General features: G+C 52.2%; 6 protein-coding genes and 1 pseudogene across 6 annotated transcripts; 5 read left to right on the top strand and 2 right to left on the bottom strand.

Annotated features, from left to right (window-relative positions):
- Window positions 1-375: 375 nt before the first annotated feature.
- SAPIO_CDS9196 (uncharacterized protein) lies at window positions 376-2,643 on the bottom strand (the record flags this gene model as incomplete). The annotated part of the gene is made up of 3 exons (XM_016790650.1): window positions 376-761; window positions 973-1,328; window positions 1,394-2,643. 3 exons carry the CDS (start codon window positions 2,641-2,643, stop codon window positions 376-378), a joined length of 1,992 nt encoding a protein of 663 aa, XP_016639953.1.
- A 1,433-nt stretch (window positions 2,644-4,076) lies between these two features.
- On the top strand, window positions 4,077-6,545 carry SAPIO_CDS9195 (Low-affinity potassium transport protein; the record flags this gene model as incomplete). Its single annotated transcript, XM_016790649.1, has 5 exons — window positions 4,077-4,113; window positions 4,169-4,289; window positions 4,351-6,063; window positions 6,119-6,390; window positions 6,439-6,545. 5 exons carry the CDS (start codon window positions 4,077-4,079, stop codon window positions 6,543-6,545), a joined length of 2,250 nt encoding a protein of 749 aa, XP_016639952.1.
- A 1,610-nt stretch (window positions 6,546-8,155) lies between these two features.
- On the top strand, window positions 8,156-9,052 carry SAPIO_CDS9194 (annotated as a pseudogene; the record flags this gene model as incomplete).
- A 124-nt stretch (window positions 9,053-9,176) lies between these two features.
- Window positions 9,177-10,201, bottom strand: SAPIO_CDS9193 (uncharacterized protein; the record flags this gene model as incomplete). Its single annotated transcript, XM_016790648.1, has 3 exons — window positions 9,177-9,527; window positions 9,586-9,762; window positions 9,833-10,201. The coding sequence occupies 3 exons, from the start codon at window positions 10,199-10,201 to the stop codon at window positions 9,177-9,179; spliced, it is 897 nt and encodes a 298-aa protein (XP_016639951.1).
- Window positions 10,202-11,193: 992 nt separating this feature from the next.
- Window positions 11,194-13,496, top strand: SAPIO_CDS9192 (Uncharacterized protein; the record flags this gene model as incomplete). Its single annotated transcript, XM_016790647.1, has 4 exons — window positions 11,194-11,197; window positions 11,257-11,448; window positions 11,524-12,199; window positions 12,257-13,496. The coding sequence occupies 4 exons, from the start codon at window positions 11,194-11,196 to the stop codon at window positions 13,494-13,496; spliced, it is 2,112 nt and encodes a 703-aa protein (XP_016639950.1).
- A 292-nt stretch (window positions 13,497-13,788) lies between these two features.
- SAPIO_CDS9191 (uncharacterized protein) lies at window positions 13,789-15,492 on the top strand (the record flags this gene model as incomplete). Its single annotated transcript, XM_016790646.1, has 2 exons — window positions 13,789-14,025; window positions 14,095-15,492. The coding sequence occupies 2 exons, from the start codon at window positions 13,789-13,791 to the stop codon at window positions 15,490-15,492; spliced, it is 1,635 nt and encodes a 544-aa protein (XP_016639949.1).
- Window positions 15,493-15,996: 504 nt separating this feature from the next.
- Window positions 15,997-18,296, top strand: SAPIO_CDS9190 (uncharacterized protein; the record flags this gene model as incomplete). The annotated part of the gene is made up of 3 exons (XM_016790645.1): window positions 15,997-16,601; window positions 17,638-17,882; window positions 18,046-18,296. 3 exons carry the CDS (start codon window positions 15,997-15,999, stop codon window positions 18,294-18,296), a joined length of 1,101 nt encoding a protein of 366 aa, XP_016639948.1.
- Window positions 18,297-18,318: the final 22 nt, after the last annotated feature.

Genomic DNA, 18,318 nt, shown 5'->3' with positions numbered 1-18,318 from the left:
TCCATGTCCGTTGTCCACCTGTTAATTCTTCCAATCATGGCGTAGAGTCGAGCTAATTAGACTGCAGCATGATTGAGATATTTTACGAATATTTCTCCGAGTCTTTGTTTAGGCTTGAAGCTACAATTGAAACTTAAGCCGCGATCTACTCCAAACAACCACAGCTTTCCCCAGATCGGCTCCGCTGCGCCTGCAGAACATTCTAAGCGGGTTAGATCCGGGGGAGATGCATGAGGAGCGCCTTGGATGGAACGAGGGCTCGCGGACCTCTAGTACCTTCGTAATCGTAGTTGCCCTTGAGGGAGGCCTTACTTTAGGAGCGTCGTTGGGCTTGCGTTAAGCATCAAATGGAATATTAGGCGGAATGGAGTGGGATTAGACATTATCGTCGCAGAACGGGCGAATACACCAGTTAGATGTTTGCGTTTTATATTCATGCAACGTGTAAAGATCTTCCTCCTTCACAACTTTGAGGTAGCTCGTAAGATCTACTTCATCACGGACCCTCTCGCGTTCGGTATATCCATTTCCGAAATACTCGTGCCGGTTTGCCTCAGCACCGCGCCGCCGCTCGAAGATGAAATCCTCCCACCTCGGGTCCTTGAGAATGTCCGCACGACGATAAAACGAGCCAGGCCATGATACTAGAACTCGCGAAGGGCCGCCATCCCTCTTGAACCAGCTGTTGCGTTTGTCTGTGATGACCTTTCCGTCAAATGCCCCGTTAACAATACTGTTGAACTCTTTCGTGGCGTTGACATCTGGGTCAAGGGAGGCATATGACTGTGATTGGACTTTACGAATGCATTTTGCGATATAAGCCGCTGTGCCCTTGATTTGAAGCGGCACACTTTATAGGACACAGCGAAAATCAGCCAGGTGGGCATCCTTCTTCGCTCACTGCACCCTGCTTTCTTGCTGCCCCCAACTCTTCATGAAGCTTTGCCGTCAATCTTTTCAGAATCCACTCACACTCGCCTATACCGCTGACAAGAGGGCTCCGAATTCCTACCCAGCTCCACTTCTCCGCTGCCTCTACCATCTTCCCTGCAGACGGGCCCTGGCAGGGTGCCTGTTGCTGTTGGTTATGTGGGTGTGTTGCGTGCGTCTCCGGGCTGCTCTCATCCTCACCGATCAGCTTCAGGTACCATGCCCACTCCGCGAACGAGTAGCACTTGTTTGTATCCTGCAGGTGGTCGTTCATCACTTTGGCTATTTCCGTGATCAGAACAAAACGGTAATCGGCTGGATTGCACGGCAGTGGCTGCGTGGCGTCTCGGGTTGCTGGCAGATGGCTCCGAAGAGCTATTCCGTTCATGGTCGGGTCACTAGCAGTCCTAGTTAGTTCCAATTCAAAAGGCCTGTACGATGATGATGGTGAAAGGAGCCTAACCAAGCATTCTGCTGCTCTCTTTGCCAACCCTCCTCGTCATTCTCCTCTTGGTCGGTCGTACGGTCGTCGTCACCGAGATCGACAGGCAGCGCATTGCTGAAGAACCCGGGAGGTGCACCGCGGAAGTGTTTCACAAAGAGTAGCACCGTATAGAGTTTGTTAATTATTCGCTGAATATCTCTCTTGAATCCTCGATCGCTGGGTAGGATGGTGATATTACCAAGCTGCAGCGTGGCATCTCGGACCACCTTGACGACAGTGTTCCCGGCAGTAGAGATTAGCACCGTCATGGTAGGCAACGCAAGCAAGGCCCAAAACACAAAAAAGGACTTGCCGCCGTTGGATACTGGCGTGCGATCGCCGTAACCGATAGTGGTGAGAGTCACGAATGTGAAGTAGAAGCCGTCAAAGTAGGTCCAGTTCTGGTAGGGCCGTTCGAATTCCTGAAAGACCTTGGCGCCGACGAGCCAGAGTACCAACCACGAGCCGGCGGAGACACCCAAGGCTAGCCAGCGCCGCATGACAGAAGCTTCCGTGAGGATCCTGCGCATAAGGTTGAATTCTTCCCATCGGCGGCGATACTCTGCCATTTTCTTCTCCTCAGGCGTGGCGTTCGCGTAATCTTCGTCTTGGAGGGCGCTCAGAGTGCGATGTTCTCCCTTGCGGACTACTTGCTTCACTATCTTCCTGCGCTTCTTCTCGACCAACCTGGCATTCACTCGGTGTCGACCACCATCTATGACCATGCTGCGGATCGAGCCGATGACCAGACCTAAGCTGATAACTCCGACAAGGGCATAAGGAATCAAGAGGGCACGTCCCAGGGTCGTCGTGGCGGCAAAGTCGCCGAACCCGACGGTGAAGAGGGTCACATTAGCCCAGTACACGGCATCTAGGTAGGGCCAACCTTCGATGGTGGAGAAGACGAGGGCACCAACTAGTAGGTAAAGAAGGAACATGATCGTCTGGAGCATGAGTGTTCGTTGGCTCATGGTCAACATAAAATCCTTCGCGTAGTGGCCAGTGTAAGCGCCGTACACGGTAATGACCATAAGAGACGCCACCACAAGATAGAGTATTGCTGCCCATATACCATACCAAAAGGCCTGAGACAAGACGTATTCATCCTGTGGCTCAATGACAAGTGGTCCTGCAGCTGTGGCATTGAGGGATGCTAGACATATGGCGGAGATATACCATCCCACAATCGTGATCGGCTGAGCGACGGAGAATCGAATTCGTCTAGCCATATTGAGAAGGATGAAGATGTTGGATATGATAGCGACGACAAGTTGAAGACTGTTGACAATAAGAAGCCTGACCAGAGTTAGAATGTACAATCTTCGTGGTTGCTTACGCTGGGGTATAATGCCGCCCATTTTATCAGTGACTACATCCCATATATTTTTTTCCAGAGCATGCGCAGGCAACTCCAACAAAAGTACCAGACATACCATTGCGGGTCATTTACAAATTCCGCACTTTCTATGTTTCCGCCTATTATATGTTGCCGCCAGGGTTGGACGAGGGCACAGATACTGAAAGCCGAGGCTACGGGGCCGAGTGTGCCTGCAATCATGGGAAAAGCTGAGGATGCAAACCACCATCGACTGTGAAAAATAAGGTTGTCAGCTTCGGCAGGCTTCCTGCCGGTCAAGACGCGTCCTTACCTTGGGGCTAAGTAAGCCTCCTTATTGCCATGGCCGAGCCACTTATCTCCGGACGGCAGGTTTCCCTCGCAACAAGGCGGGTCGTTTTCGTCCCCACGGTTAGGGCTATCCATGATGACGCTGTTCGAATGTAGGTTTGCCATCGCGGCGTTGAGTGAACAAGGTCGCTGAATCTATAACATCGGATAGTGAGCTTGTAGCAATCATGGCCAGCGAAGGGAGACACTGCAATTGCAGAAATGGCGGTGTTGTGAAGCGTGGAATGACCGGAGTCATGTCCTAGCGTATTTTCCAGCACGGAACATACTTAACTACCTGCCCAGGCTTTGGACGCGGCTCGCAGCAGTCTTGGCGGTGCGGAGCTTTGAGCCTCCATGTCCATGTGCCAACACTCCAACTCGGCGATGTGACGCCCTGGTGGTCTGGTTGCCCCCTGCGCCAGTGGGGTGATGCAAGCAGGACTTGGCTTTAGAAGTGTGAGCTCTGTACTTGGTCCCCCCCTGTAATTCTGGCCCCTTGTCATGTACCACCCACTTACCGGTCCCTACAGCCTACAACGTGATGTTGAGGAACGACATCGCTAAGACTACAATCACTGCTCAGGGCGCGCTTACGGGGTATTTTGAGTCTTATGATATTCTCCAGGGGCCTTGTTCAGTGGCGACTTTAACCTGACAAGGGGCCATTATTTACCCCGGCTACTGCGTACTCCGTATACGGTTGCGCCAATGGCCTGAGAAATCGCCACACCCCAGCTATCTCAATTAATCTAGATCACCCTAAAACCAAACTAGCGCATCTTTCTCATTTCCCTCCCGACCTCAGCAGACCAGCTTGGCGTCGGCCCATTGGCCCTCCACATCCGAGAAAAATTTAAGGCCTCTGCATAGCCACCTAACTACCCGGGATCTTTTCATCCTCATGTGTCTCGTCTAGCCCCAGCACATCGACAGTCGACAGCGCCATCAGCACCAGACGACTACAACAGTTGAATCCTTGAAGCGTTGCCCAAGATGCGGAAAGTGAAGCCCAACTTCATCACTCTGCACTGTAGGATCCCCGCTGCCTGACAGGCGGACCTGGATCACCAGCTGACCATGAGCAGATGGTTGGATCATGGCTTGCGCCCTCATGGCGTTTCCAGTTCTGTATCCCTATGGCAATCTAGACGCTGTTGACGCCTTCTTCTTTGGCGCCAGCGGATCTACGGAGTCAGGGCTTAACACGTAGGCCTAGTCGTCTCTGCCACATACGTAAGAATATACTTGATTAATGACATAAATGCAGCGTCGATGTCAAAGACCTCAAGACATATCAGCAGGTCTACATATATGTCATCCCAACCATCACGAACATGGTTTTTATCAGCATTGCTGTCGTTGTAGTGCGCCTCTACTGGTTCCGTCGCCGCCTGGGGAGCTTCGTGCGCACCTACGACAGACATGATGAAGAAGCTCGCCAGGAGAAACGATCGCTCGACGAGGAGCAAGATGCTAAACAGCGCTCTACAGACCCTTCTATTAATAGTCCTGCTCAGCGGCCTACAGACCAAGAGGGCGCAGTCACTTCGGCCCTCGATGACACTGACCTGAGCCTTCCCCTTGGGAGACGCACTGCGATTACCTTTGACGGGAGGGTCGGTGAGCCTTACCTGCTCCGGCAGGAGCCTGATGGACAAACTTTGCATATCCCTGGACCACGACAGCGCGACGCGGGACAGCCCCTAGTCGAGATTAGCACCGCCTACAAACGAAGACGCAACAGCGATGACGTGGACGCCATCAGACCAGCCCTGCAACGAACTTCCAGTGCGCTGAGTAGCGTCAGTGGCCTGTCTCGTCGTCGTCCTTACAAATTCAGTGCCAACCAACCCGCGTTAATGACCACCCGCTCCCTCGAGCGTGCCGCCACTTCGATCCTTGCCTTGGGACATACCCCCCCTCCCCCTAAACACAAGTCTTCCAGTGTACTACCCACTGAACCCAAAACGCTGGATCTCCCACATTTGACCCGCCAGGTTACGGTTGGGAGAAACTCCCGGTTTTATAACCTGACTAGCACCGATCGTGAAGTTCTTGGCGGCATTGAGTATCGCGCTCTTAAGCTACTGCTTAAGTTTATACTGGGCTATTTCTTTGGACTTCACCTCTTTGGTGTCGTGTGCCTACTTCCTTGGATCCACAATGCCCCCCAAAAATACTTAGAGTGGCTCGAAGAGTGCGGCATAGGGAAAACCTGGTGGGCTTTCTATTCCGCTCAGACTATGGGAAATAACCTTGGCTTCACTCTTACTCCGGACTCAATGGCAACTTTCAAAGATGCGACATGGCCAATGCTATGCATGACCTTTATGGCTTTTGCAGGCCACACATTCTATCCCGTCTTTCTCCGTCTTGTTCTCTGGTCTACATCGAAACTAGTGCCTAAGGACTCGGCTATCAAGGAGGACCTACAGTTCTTGCTCGACCATCCCCGCCGGTGCTATATACTTCTTTTTCCGAGCAAACCGACATGGATTCTCACAGGCGTATTGTTCATTCTGAATTTCGTGGATGTCCTCTTAATTATTGTCCTCGACTTAGACAATCCGGCCGTTAATGACCTCCCCATGGGACCACGCATTCTTTCCGCCTTGTTCCAGGCAGCCTCATCTCGTCACTGTGGCACCTCGACTCTGTCTCTAGCTTCTGTCAACCCTGCTGTGCAGTTCAGTCTGCTTGTCATGATGTACATTGCAATCTTCCCTATTGCGATCAGTGTCCGCGCCTCCAACACCTACGAGGAGAAGTCCCTTGGCCTGTACGAAGCTGAGCAGAGCCCTGACGAATCCGACCCCAAGACCTACATCAAGGCACACATCCGCAACCAACTGTCCTTTGATCTCTGGTATATCTTCCTGGGCACCTTCATAATCTGCATCGGTGAGGCTGGACGGATCATGGACGAGAGCGAGCCTGCGTTTTCCGTGTTTCCCGTCATTTTCGAATGTGTCTCTGCATAGTAAGTTTCCCACCCCTCATTGAATTTGGCCGCGATTACTCACTTAACCCTGCAGTGGCAACGTCGGGCTGTCTCTGGGACACCCGGCCGTCTATACCTCCTTTTCCGGCCAGTTTACCACATTTAGCAAGGTAGTACTCTGTCTCATGATGATTCGTGGACGCCACCGCATGCTTCCCTACGCTCTTGACCGTGCCATCATGCTACCCAGCGACTCGCAACTCACCGAGGGGTTCGACATACCGAGTGAAAGCGACGACGAGGCCACAGCCCCGGAGGAACCAGCGAACTGTTCACTGCAGGCAGGAACGGCTAACCCTCATGCAAGTAATCGGTCCTTTCCATAGTTGATAATTTTACTAAATATATCTTTAGGGAGTCTGCACGGACCCAAACCCCCCTCCAACCACATGCGATCAATCTTGATGCCACGTCTCCTGGAGAGGCAGGGAATACGGTGGATGGTCATGGCTGCCTCATGATCATCGTCGCGCTCAAACGGAAGATGTGTTGCTGATGGGAGGCCATGGTACACCTATGTCTGCTGGTTTTCGCTTCGGGGTGCAATGAAGGATGTTCCCGACAGTTTCTCGGCGTAAACGCCGTGGTTAGAGACTTGGGGCGAATTGACCCCGATTGGGCGGGTATTGGGAATGGCTTCAGTCCTACCCAAGAGTGTATTCAGGTCAGTATGTGTACGTCTCTTCCACGGGGGTGGACTTGGGAAGCTGTGGCAGGCGAGGGAGGGCCGACTCATGGTATGGTGCAAAGCTGTTGAGGTACTGGTACTTCTCTGAGGTCGAAAAGTTAGTGACCGGCATGTTTGTAGTAGGTGCTTGGTGAAGAGTGAAGTTTGGAGGGTGGCGACTACGACGGCCCTAGGAGGTATCAAGATATGGGTGCTGATAGCCTTAGACGCTACCTTGCCACCAAGGGACCATATCAGTCTCCATATATTCTTTTGCCTATTTTGATTATACCCACGGTGGGCTTACGGGATCATGAAAATGGCATGAGGTCGAGTATTGATAATTGCCATGGAGAGAAAAGGGTGGTCATCGAGAAGCGACTTCGGCGCCAGTCACTCAGCATACTAAAAAGCTCTCGAGGTCGACTTTCCACGCCAGGAATATACCCCCTCCAAGTAGTATCTAGCTTTGTCTAGTCCCTGTCGGTCGTGCATCTTCCGCTTTGATGCGTGGCGTAGTGGAGGCCTGGAACCTCATTGACCTCGTTCATTGGGATAATATTGGTTGGAGTTTAGAGGCACCGCTCGGAATTCGGTTGCTGGTAGTCGTAGTTCCTTCAGGTTAATGTGGAGGATCGATTAAATATCGCTTTCGATCGATACGAAGACCGATATGTTGTCGTATGGGTGAAACGAATGCTTTACTATCATATGGTAGATGGAGAAGAGATCGACGGAGGTGCTGGATGCTGCCGACAGGGTCCACCATGAGTCCTACGAATCTCCGACTAACGAATGACACAGGCGGACGCATATGCGAGGCCGTTGATGTATCTCTTCACCGCTTCTGGGTAGTCATCTTGGTCGTATATGTATGGCTGCCTTGAATAGCTGCAACGCCACCGTTCCGGCCTAGCCAACCACAATGGGACAACGGCTTCAATCTAGTACTAAATATTCTTCGTACCTGGCGGGTTTCAAACTTTTGGACTGCGTGCCAAGACAGCCACACCTAACCACTTTTTGTTGGCTCCAGCGCGGCGGACCACTAACGTTCCCGGAATGACATCGGGACACGAGCATGCCTCGACTATTAATTTACTGGACTTTTTCTACGTTTTGGGGTCAGCGAATCCTGTTTTGCTCGACTTCTTCCCTCCAGTCACATTGAGCTTTTCTGGCTGAGGTTCAGCTAAGGACGGATCAACTATAATCGAAACGGTAAAGGTCACCAAGCCATTCAATGGTAATGCTGCTCTCACATGTCTTGACTTGCCTGGCAAGTGTTGGTATTTGCTGGGCTCAGGTGAATTCCAACGGATACATCCTTGACCAAACCACCCCTACCGAATTAGAAAGCTGCAATGGAGGTACAGCATTCTCAGTTATCTCACAAGAGACTTCATGAATGTTTTGCTGACTAGATCTGTAGCTGGTGAAAGAGCTCTACTGTGCGATAATAGTATCAACCACGTCGTATGCAGCGAATTGAAGCGGGAAGGCGACCTCCTCGCCGAGCTCTACGACGTCCGCTATAATGGAAGCCTGACATTCACTGTCGGCGGCGGATGTCCCACGGCAACTCGGACGACTGACTACATCTACCAACTTCGCATCGGCAATGTCGGCCCCATTCCCGGAACTAATGTCTCTCGCGAGCTTTGGGACGATAATCCCTTTTGGATGGGCCTCTATGTCCACCGCCCTACCGGGGTCGCCACATCAGGCGACACCTTTGGGCACATGATGATGCGGTCGAGCAGCAGCCTGTACATCTACAGCAAGTACTGGCAGCTGAGCGCCTCAAAACTGGGCGACGGCAGTGGGTATTCGGTCAGCGGAGAACTTGTGGCGGTCCACTGGGCGAGGCAACATGAGCTGGATTTCCAGTATAAGTGTGGCGGCCCGTTCCAGAGCTATGGGGAAAGGGCAGAGTTCATGATAAAAAACTGCAATGCCGATAGCGCTGTTGTAAATGGCACGGTGAAGAAGGATAGCGCGGAAGTGACTTTTTATGTTGTGCCTGGCGGAGACAAGCATGATCCGGCCGAGTTCTCGTTTGCGTTCAGCGGGGAGAGGATTCCGGGGCCCGAGCTAGTCTTGGATGGGGATGCCCCTGCGGCGACGGGCGCTTTTGAAGGCGCAGAAGAGGTGATTGCGGAAAGCCCGTTCAAGGACGGATCTGGGACGGAGGGTCGGGGCGGGGGCGAAGATAATGGAGGATTGCCGAGTTTCCGTTTGATAGCAACGACTATCTCTGTGCCAGTTGTGGCAGCCATTGTTTTCTTGGTGGCAATATAGGATACTACTGATTTTAGGTTCGTGAGCGGTGGCCCTCTAGCCCACTCTAGACCAATGTTCTTCAAGCTTATAGTGAAGCGGAGAGCTAATACGTCTGGCAAACCTCCTTCTCTGTGGGGCCTTACTATTCGTACAACTGGCGGAAAGCATCGACCAACTCCACCTTTCCCCGAACGGTATCCTCCCCATATTCAAAATCTCCCGACATGATTCCACCAGGCAAAGCAGCCGCTGTCATATCGACAAAGTCTTGCACGTGGGCTTCCGGGACTTGCTCTGCGAAAAACCCGCCAAGCTGGTCCCTTTCAACCAGTTTCATTTCTACTTCTTTCCCAGTCACATCTTCCACGGCTTTCTTGAGGTCGGTGGAGCTGTAGTGCCTGGGGCCAAAGAGCTTGAAATAATACGGGCTCGGCTTGGTCGATTCCGAGAGCAGCGAACTTGCGCAACATTCGCTGATATCCTTGAGGCTTACCTAGAAGAAACGCTCAGTATAATTCTCTGCTGTCTCTAAGTTTAGGCAAATCACCTACCATGGGGACCTTGTAATCGGCGGGCGTCACCCATGAGTAAATCACAGGCGAATCCTCCTTTGCCGCCTCTAGGGCGTGGTTCCAACCCTCTTGAAAATACCCCGGTCGGATGATTAGTACCTCGGGCGCAGCGTCCTCGAGGATCTTGTCTGAGATGTGATTCAGTCGCAAAACGCCCTATTTTCCCGTTGCTTGTTAGAAAGATGGGATCAAGGCAGGGAATGACTGTCCATAGTATGAGCCATACAATACTGTGATCGTACTGAGATCCTACGGAAGAAAACAGCAAAAGCCTTTTGACGCTCGGGGTCCCTTGGATGGCATTTTTGACACTCGTTGCAGTCTGGGTGGCCCACTCGCTCTGATCAGTTCCGTCGTAAGTAGGCGGCGGGATGTAAAAGACGGCATCTGAGCCCTGGAAATCAAGACCGGCTCCGGTGCCGACATCGCCCTTGACAGCCTCGAAATTCGTGTTCTCGAGAAATTCTGCGGGAGCCTTGGACGGGTCGCGGTAGATCCCGCGAACAGAGGGTTTGTTCTCAGACTGCAGAAGCACGCGGATTGTTTCTCTCCCAGCCTGGGTAGAGGCGGGCACAACAGTGATGTGAGTGGGCATTTTGAGACGTGAGGTTCGGACGTCAGAGTGAAGGAGAGAGATATGAGAGTTCGAGAACTGCGACTGGATCTAAACGCAAGGCAGTCGGATTGTAGCTACTATGTCTGAGACGAAACTGGCGGGGTTAACAGATATTTATATATCTCTTGGCTCCTGTATCAGCTGTGTGTGCCGTCCATGCCTTCGTCTATGCATGTCTTGTCTAGAGACCAGCTCAGACCACATCGTCATCAGCGAAATGATGGAGATGGCAAAGAGATCAACAGCCAGCTTAGAAATCAGGAGCGACGCATCAATCCTTCGCGACGAAGTGGTCCAACAATATGAACATTATAAATCAACTCTGCCAGCTAAATCTCTCTGATGACGCGACATTGCTGCGTGCCAAGCCGCTGATGAGTGAACAGAAAAATAAAAATTTCAACAACTGCGGGGCGGCGGCGGACATGACTGAAAAATGAGCTCCGACGGGTGATCTGATTACGCCGGAGGATATTAAATGCTCGCTCTCCCCGGACCCCGCGGCCTCCAGCTGCGGACCTCCGCCGTAAAATCGTGATCAATATTCCGCGACTTTGTTCCTCGTCCCTTTTACGCGCAGCCTCAAATGCGTTTGTTCGCCATTGGAGCTGGATTCAGGACCAGGCTCGGGATTGAGAGGGAATCGCTGCCTGGAAAGACTCGAAATGGCAAATTCATTCAAAACAGGCCATGGTGGACAATGGCAGCATTGGATTAAGCTGAAAATGGACGAGGTTTATTATTGGTGCCTGGCCGGGCTGCTAAGTGGAGGCGGAGTCGAGCTGAAAACCTAAGCCACGACGTGTTCACTTCACTGCAGTCTCCAGGCATCGACTTATCTCAACGACATAAATAACGTCGCAAAGTTGACCTTTAGCGTCGATAAACATTCAAATGGAATCGTGCGAAAGCTATTCGCGAACTCACGGCTGTCGGCTATCTATCGAACTCGAGGATCTGCGCGCTCCGAGATGGGTGAGTTAAAGTTTAGACCTGGGCGACTAAATAACGCTAACACATCTGCGATGGTCCAGCTTTCCAGTGGCTATTCAAGAGGAAAGAAGAACACCGAGGTCTCCTTGTGGGCCTAGATGCCTCGGGGAAGACTACGTTGTTATACCAGTTGAAGCTGAGAGAAGCTGTTACGACGATCCCCACCATTGGATTCAATGTCGAGACAATTGAGCACCCAAAAGGAACCAATTTTACCCTCTGGGAAGTCGGTGGTGAGTACGCGCCTTCTCTCTTTCGGGATATGGTCTCCCCTCAAGACCACCTTGGCTGAGAAGCGGAAATCAAAGGTTGCAGCCAGATCAAAAACCTTCTTTACCACTACATCCAGCCAGGAACATTCATCATCTACCTCCACGATTGCTCTGCCGAAGAGTCATGGCAACAGGAGTCGGTGATCTTCCTCAGGGAGTCTATCGAAATGTGGGTTAGCAACGGATGCGGACATATCTGCGTTGTGATGAACAAACAGGATAAGTTGGCTCCTGAGACTCGCGAGTCCGTCCTGCAGGAGAAATCCGAATTGTTCGAAAACGTCCTAAGACCCCATAAGAATTCAACGGAGTGTCGGGTCTTGCAGCTTCCTGGGCTGAGTGCACACACTGGAGAGCGCGTCTACGAGATCCTAGACGAGGTGCATCGGATGATCGCTGGCAAGGGCAAGACGGTGACGCCTCCTGCCCAGCCGGTCCCTGTGGTGGCCCAGGAGCCGACGACCGAAGAGCTGATGCAGAGGATTTCTCTCGCCAACAGCAAAATGGGCAGCGCGGACGAATTTTGGCAAGCGTTTCTGAGGGCGGATATAGAGTCTTGGGATCACCACACTCACCTTCGAGCGGGGTATGCGGTGTTGATCGAGGCGTTTTCTCGAGGCGACAGCGTGCTCAGGTCGGCCGAGACTTTCCTGGATCATCTGGAGAGGCTGAAGTCAACGAATCCGGACAAGTTCAGAAACACGGCCCACAAGTAAGGCAGACAAATGGTCACTCTTCTTTGAGCTTTTGGTAACTGACTCGGACACAGAACGATGACGGCGTTTTGGCTCTTCCAACTCCGTCTTGCCGCCCTGACATACCAGGCCGACAAAGGCGTTGAAAAGGCACCCTCTCTCGCCAACTTTGGTGCGGTGCTGCTTCACTCTCCACACCTCATGAACACAGGTCTTTGGAAGAAGTACTACACAAAGGATTTGCTCTTCAGTCCGAAGGCGAGAGAAAACTGGTACTTTCCAGACATTCAACCTCTCCCGACTAGCCTCCCCAAAACCAAAGCACAGCCCCAACAGGAGCAGGAGCAGGCAAAGCCCGCATCTGAGCGCCTCCTCAGGTTTGCCTTTATCGTTGTTCAAAAAATCATGCCGACGAATCGTCGCCGCGGCGAAATCATCGGATATGCCCTAGACGCGCTAAAACAGCACACCATTCGCGAGCGAGCGAAGAACCCTCGAGTCGCACCATACTCACTGACTCAGGCATACTTCTGGATCCAAATCTTCCATCATGCCAGAGTATCTCTCGAAGCAGCTGGGGAGAAAAGCCTACCTGGACTGCCTACCCAGATCTCGGCGCTTAGCTTTGAAGCTTTCAAAGCTCTTCTAAACTTGAAGGGAGATGAGTGGAAGCTCCATTATTCACCTCGTGTGTGGAACAGCATCCCAGCTCGAATGGAGTTTCAGATCCCGGATCTCAAGCCTTTGCCAAACGCCTTGATCGTGCCGCCGCCATCAAACATCGAGCTGGCACGTTCGAAAATGTTGGAGTCCATCCAAGAAGGTGTGTCAATTCGACATGAGATCCCCCGGGACGAAGACTTGGTGGTTATGGCAGCGATTCTTGTTGGTGAGGTTGGCGCGCTCGAAAGTAGTCCTGAAGAAATTAAAACTCACGGCGGGCTCCTTGCCTACCTCTACAGCCGGCTTGTATCGGATGAGGGAACTGGGGTTGACGTGGGTGAAGAAGGTAGCCTAGGTGTTTCGTCAAGAGCTGTCTCGGTTGCCTTAGAGCTGCCTGGTCCATACCTCTCTGGGATCACTGGCAAAATGTTCTGGGTTCAACAGGTCATTGCAGCTTCTGCCAAGGCAAAGGCAGCAGGGGATCAGTTGAGCTTTTCTCAGTTCATAAATGGAGCTCGCCACCTGGCGCATGAACAGCTGCCGTTGGTGTACTACTCCCAAGAACTATGGGAGAGTAAGGAAGCTGACGATGCCTTTGTTCCGCCGGACGTTAGGCCATTTCCTGCTCTTATCATCCCAGCAAAGGAGTAGCTTAATATCGAGTCCTCCTGAATCCTAGGATGTCAATTTATCTCCTAGTAAACAGCCGACTTAAAAGGTGTAAAGAATCCTGACTGTCAATATCATGAAGTATACAATGTGACCTGAGCATCGGCTCGAGTTTGGGTCGCGGTTGTGTGGGCGTGTCGCCTTAGTCAGCTGTCAGCACAGAGGGATGAATATATTGCATCAAATCCTTCCCCTCTTCTTCCGTAGGCAACAGAATAAGTTCTGGTGTTGTGTGTGTTTCATCGTTTCCTAACCAAAGTTGAGAAAATTTAAGATGCGTGGCTTTTCAATTCACGTTGTAGCTGTGGCCCTTTCCCTCTCTATTGCTCCGGGACGAGCGATTGGAAATGCGCCACCCCAAGTGCCCTTGGCCGCTAATGGCGGACGGCCTCGGTCCAGAGGCAATCCTCTCAACAACCAATTCAAGGAATACATTGACTTGGTCAGAGAGGACTTGCACGTTCCTGGGCTCTCGATTGGAGTCGTCGACGGAGATGAGACATATTTGGAGGTATCATCACCCACGTTTTTCGTTTGGGGCATCGTTGGAACTTGGCATGCGTCGAGCTGACGTGAATAGGGTTACGGCAACGCGAGACTGGATCCCGATGTTAAAGTAATACCGGATACCCTCTTTTACATTGGCTCCATCAGCAAGGCCATTACTGCTGCCTCTCTCCTTTACGTCCTCGAATCAACGACCAACACCTCGCACCCCGTCACCCTGGAAAGTCGGATCCATGATCTCATCCCGGATGACTTCATCCTCTCCGACGAGTACGCTACTTTACATGCGACTCTAAAGGACGCGTTGTGCCACCGACTTGGCTACCCACGCCACGATATGAGCTACGGTGGGCCGGGATTTACAGTCAAAGACGCCGTCAGACTGCTCAGACACTTACCGATGACCAAGGAGCTTCGGCAAGAGTTCCAGTACTTTAACTATGGGTACATGATTGCCCATCACGTCGCGGCAACCCTCTCTGGGAAACCGTTTAGTGATATCCTCCAAGAGGCCGTTTTCGGGCCCCTTGGAATGTCATCGACGACTGTAAACCTTAAGCATGCGACGCAGAACCTTGCCATCGGCTACGGGTTCAATAATGTGACGAAGCAGCTGCACGAGCAACCTTGGTGGGACACTAACCTCATCGGCCCTGGTGGAGTCATCACGAGCGCGAGGGATTTCACCAAATACATACGAGCCATGATAAACCAAGGCCTCCCGTTGTCCAAGGATTCGCAGGATGCCCTCATCACACCGCTTATTGTTGAGAGTCCGCTAGCCTCAGTGCACCAGTCCCATGCTCTTTATGCTACTGGGTGGGCTGTCACTTACTATCGAGGTCGTCGGCTCATAACCCATAACGGCGGTCTCCCCGGATTCACGGCCATCACCGGGTATCTTCCGGATTATAAATGGGGCGCCGTGGTCGCGACGAATGGAGATATTCATGGGACTTTTGCTTCCGAAGCGGCTTTCTACCGCCTTCTCGACGACTTTCTCGACGTCTCGTCTCATGACCGGACTGATGTCATTAGTCAATATGATGGGTATATGCAAGGGAAGTACAACAAATACGTGAATGCACGGGAGATATTTTTCCCGGATGTCCCAAAGCCTGGCCTGCCGCATGCGCTGCCCCTGGAGGAGTACTCCGGAACGTATTTCCATCCGGGATACCGCAATATCACCTTCGTGGTAACGGACCCTGCCGACTACCTACCCATCGCTGAAACGACCAAAAAGGTGCTCCATGGTTCGAATCAACATGAATGGAACGTGGTCTTTGACCTGGAGCATGTCTCAGGGGAACATTTCATCGCCTTCGCGAACTCGGAAATGGGCTCACCTATGTTGCAAGAGGTCACTACTGCTGAGTTTGTGGTTGGGCCTGACGGCAAGGTTTCTCGCCTGGGGGTCGTAATCGAGCCTGCCCTGGCGGAGAATATTTGGTTTGATAAGATAGTCTGAACCCCCCACATGGAGATGATGATTTCACTGACTCTTCCGTCCCAACAATCTGTATTCTGTGAGATGGAGTTTTCGTCAGCTCTACGGAGGGGGCAATTGTATTGGCCATGCCTGAGTGACTTCTCGTTCGGCAAGGAGAGCGGAGCTTAGAGCTCGAAGAACAATTGATCCGTATACCGCGTATGAAAGGTCGTCTCTGCCAAGGTAATCATGCATCTATTGTGTACAGCAAGAAAAGTTCTGCAGTAGCTTGCCCCTGTGTTGCCAAGAACGGCGGGAAATGAGCTGGCATGCCGATGTGGGCCGTAGGAGATTGCTGCCCTTCGCGTCCGTGGGGGCGTACCAAGAGACGCTCGAAACGGATTGTCACCTCAGGCAGGTTACACCACGAACTTTCCCCTTCTCACTTTTCCAACCGCCCACTTCCAACTTTTCTAGCACCCGCCTGAACTTTATGACTTCGTTGTCCAAGCGGAGACAGCGAGAAAGACCGACACTTGCACGATGATATTCTTCCCACGCCATTTGTTCCTTTACGTCGCCGTTGCCATGTCAACCGTGACGGCGGACGAGCTCATCTCGCTCCTCGGACCCGCGGTATCACCAACAATTTCGTCCGACTTCTGGGCTTGCGCCACCGAGAATATCGATCAATACTTCGAATACCCCCAGCCAACTGGTGCAGTCAACTCGGCTCTACTTGATTACGGCGACGAGCTCCTCAATCGCTGCACACTTACCGGGTTTGAACGACTTGACTGTCCCTTCCCGGAGCATTCACTGTGGTGCGGCTTCACCAGCGTCGCTCCCTCTACGATCCTCTCGGATTACTCCGCCTACGGCAGCCAAGCCTCGGAATGGTTGGCGCAACACAGTGCGAGCGCGGTCACCGTCGCAGAGGAATGCCCATACACCTGGTGGAGGTTCGCCAGCGATCCCCTTGGAGCGGGAAGGATGTTAAATTTTACGATTGCGATGGCTCATTGCTATGCCAGCGCCCAAGTCACTGGAGAGTCCACTCTTCCGGCGGGTACAACCGGTCCGACAGGTACTACTGGGAATGGACCCGAGGAGACATCGCCCGGGGCGGGCGCAGAACGGGAGTCTTCGTCAAGGAGAGGCGATGCAGTTGTGGATTGTTGCAGCTCTAGGGCTGGCCGCTGTCGCTTTGGCGTGAATTTAAAGGGGCTGGTAGTACGCATGCGAACTAATTATAATACCAAGATAGAACAAACTGTACCTCAGTATTTTACCTGTACCTAATGATATAAGACTTCCAGGACGCACGACCGCCTGCAGTCGCGTAATTCAGCCGACATCCTCGACCCGCCACTCGCTCCCTTTAGGATGTTGTGAGAGAGATCGTCGTAGCTCACCGCGCTGGTGCAGATTCGGGGTTAGAGAGGTGCGTCGGCCGCTGTCAACGTCGATGTTGGGTTGAAAGGATGGACGACGCAGTAACCCGGGACTTCACTTCATTTGGTGGCGTTTTCACGCGACGAGCTGAAGTCTTCCAAATAACAAGATTGGCTGTGAAAAACGAGGAATCATCCATCGCCTAGCATCCGTCTCTACTCTCTAGTCTAGAGTGGTGTCTCAATATTTGCTCTGGGTTGCGTGGGTGGCTATGTCATTTAGTTTTGGGTCTTGAACCTGTCCATTGATTATTACTCGAGACCGAATCGGACTTCAAAGCTATGTGGTTTCGACAGTGGCATCCTATTACTGGCTGCACGCCCGCTTTCTCTTCGGTATAATAACCTCCTCCTTCGCCGTCCGAGTGTTGGACCAGCTATAAAATACTTTGCTCTATGTAGGGACCTGGAAAACGCACCTGCAATATATTATTGTCCCGTCGATGGGAAAATGGTGCCCGGAACAACGCCAACGGCTTTGTCGGCGCGCGCTGGATCTCGACACGTCTAAGGAATCGAGAATCAATAAACCAAACACTGATGACGGCTCACGAACTCTCATGTCGGTTGGACAAGGACACATATCTTGGAAAAGGGGGAAAATTGCACATCGCCACCTGATTTGTGTTTTTCTTTTTTATTATCAAAGCCACCATGTTGAAACCCGTTATTGTCCTTGTTACAGGTGCTTTTGGACTGCCTCAATTTTACGACGGAATTATGGTCCTAGGTCTAGCGAAAAGGGCATTGAGATGCGTGTCCCCCACCTCACTAGCGTTGGTCTTACCACCGGTCCGAGACCTAGATCGTTACCAACCATGTACGATGATGCTGCATCGATTGCAGCAGAGATTACGCGACTGGCTGGAGCGGGCAAGGACGTGGTCATTATTGCCCACTCTTATGGCGGTCGTCCTGCGACTGAGAGCATCAAGGGTCTCACCAAGACCAAGAGACGTGTCCAGAGAAAGCCAGGTAGAGTTATCAGGCTTGCTTGCGTACATGGCCGCGATAGTTCCAGCTGTTGGAGTCACCGCCAGTCACGCAATACACGATACCCCCGTAGAGAACACGATCATGATGAGCCTCGGATGTTAGTGCATACTCTACCTTGTCTCTTGCGCGCTTCTCCCCAAAGGAGAGCGCGAGGCGTGGGCAGTCAAGTACCCGACGCACTCCTCGGCCAGCTTTGCGGATGAGTCGACGCATGCCGGATACAAACATGTCCCAATATCCTATCCTATCTGTGAAGAGGATGCGAGCGTCTCCGACAATGCGCAGAGAAAGGTGACCCAAATGGTGGAAAAGGAGAGCAGGAACAAGGTCAATGTCACGTCTATTCAAGCGGGGGCACGTTCCGGTGTTCAGGGCTTCGCAGAAAGTGATTGAGTGGGTTTCGAAAGTAGCCACG

This window comes from Scedosporium apiospermum (assembly GCF_000732125.1).
Source record: "Scedosporium apiospermum strain IHEM 14462 chromosome Unknown SEQ_SAPIO_0132, whole genome shotgun sequence".
NCBI classification, from domain to species: domain Eukaryota; kingdom Fungi; phylum Ascomycota; class Sordariomycetes; order Microascales; family Microascaceae; genus Scedosporium; species Scedosporium apiospermum.
The sequence above is the reverse complement of the archived record's forward strand: the minus strand, read 5'-3'. Positions and strand labels throughout refer to the sequence as shown.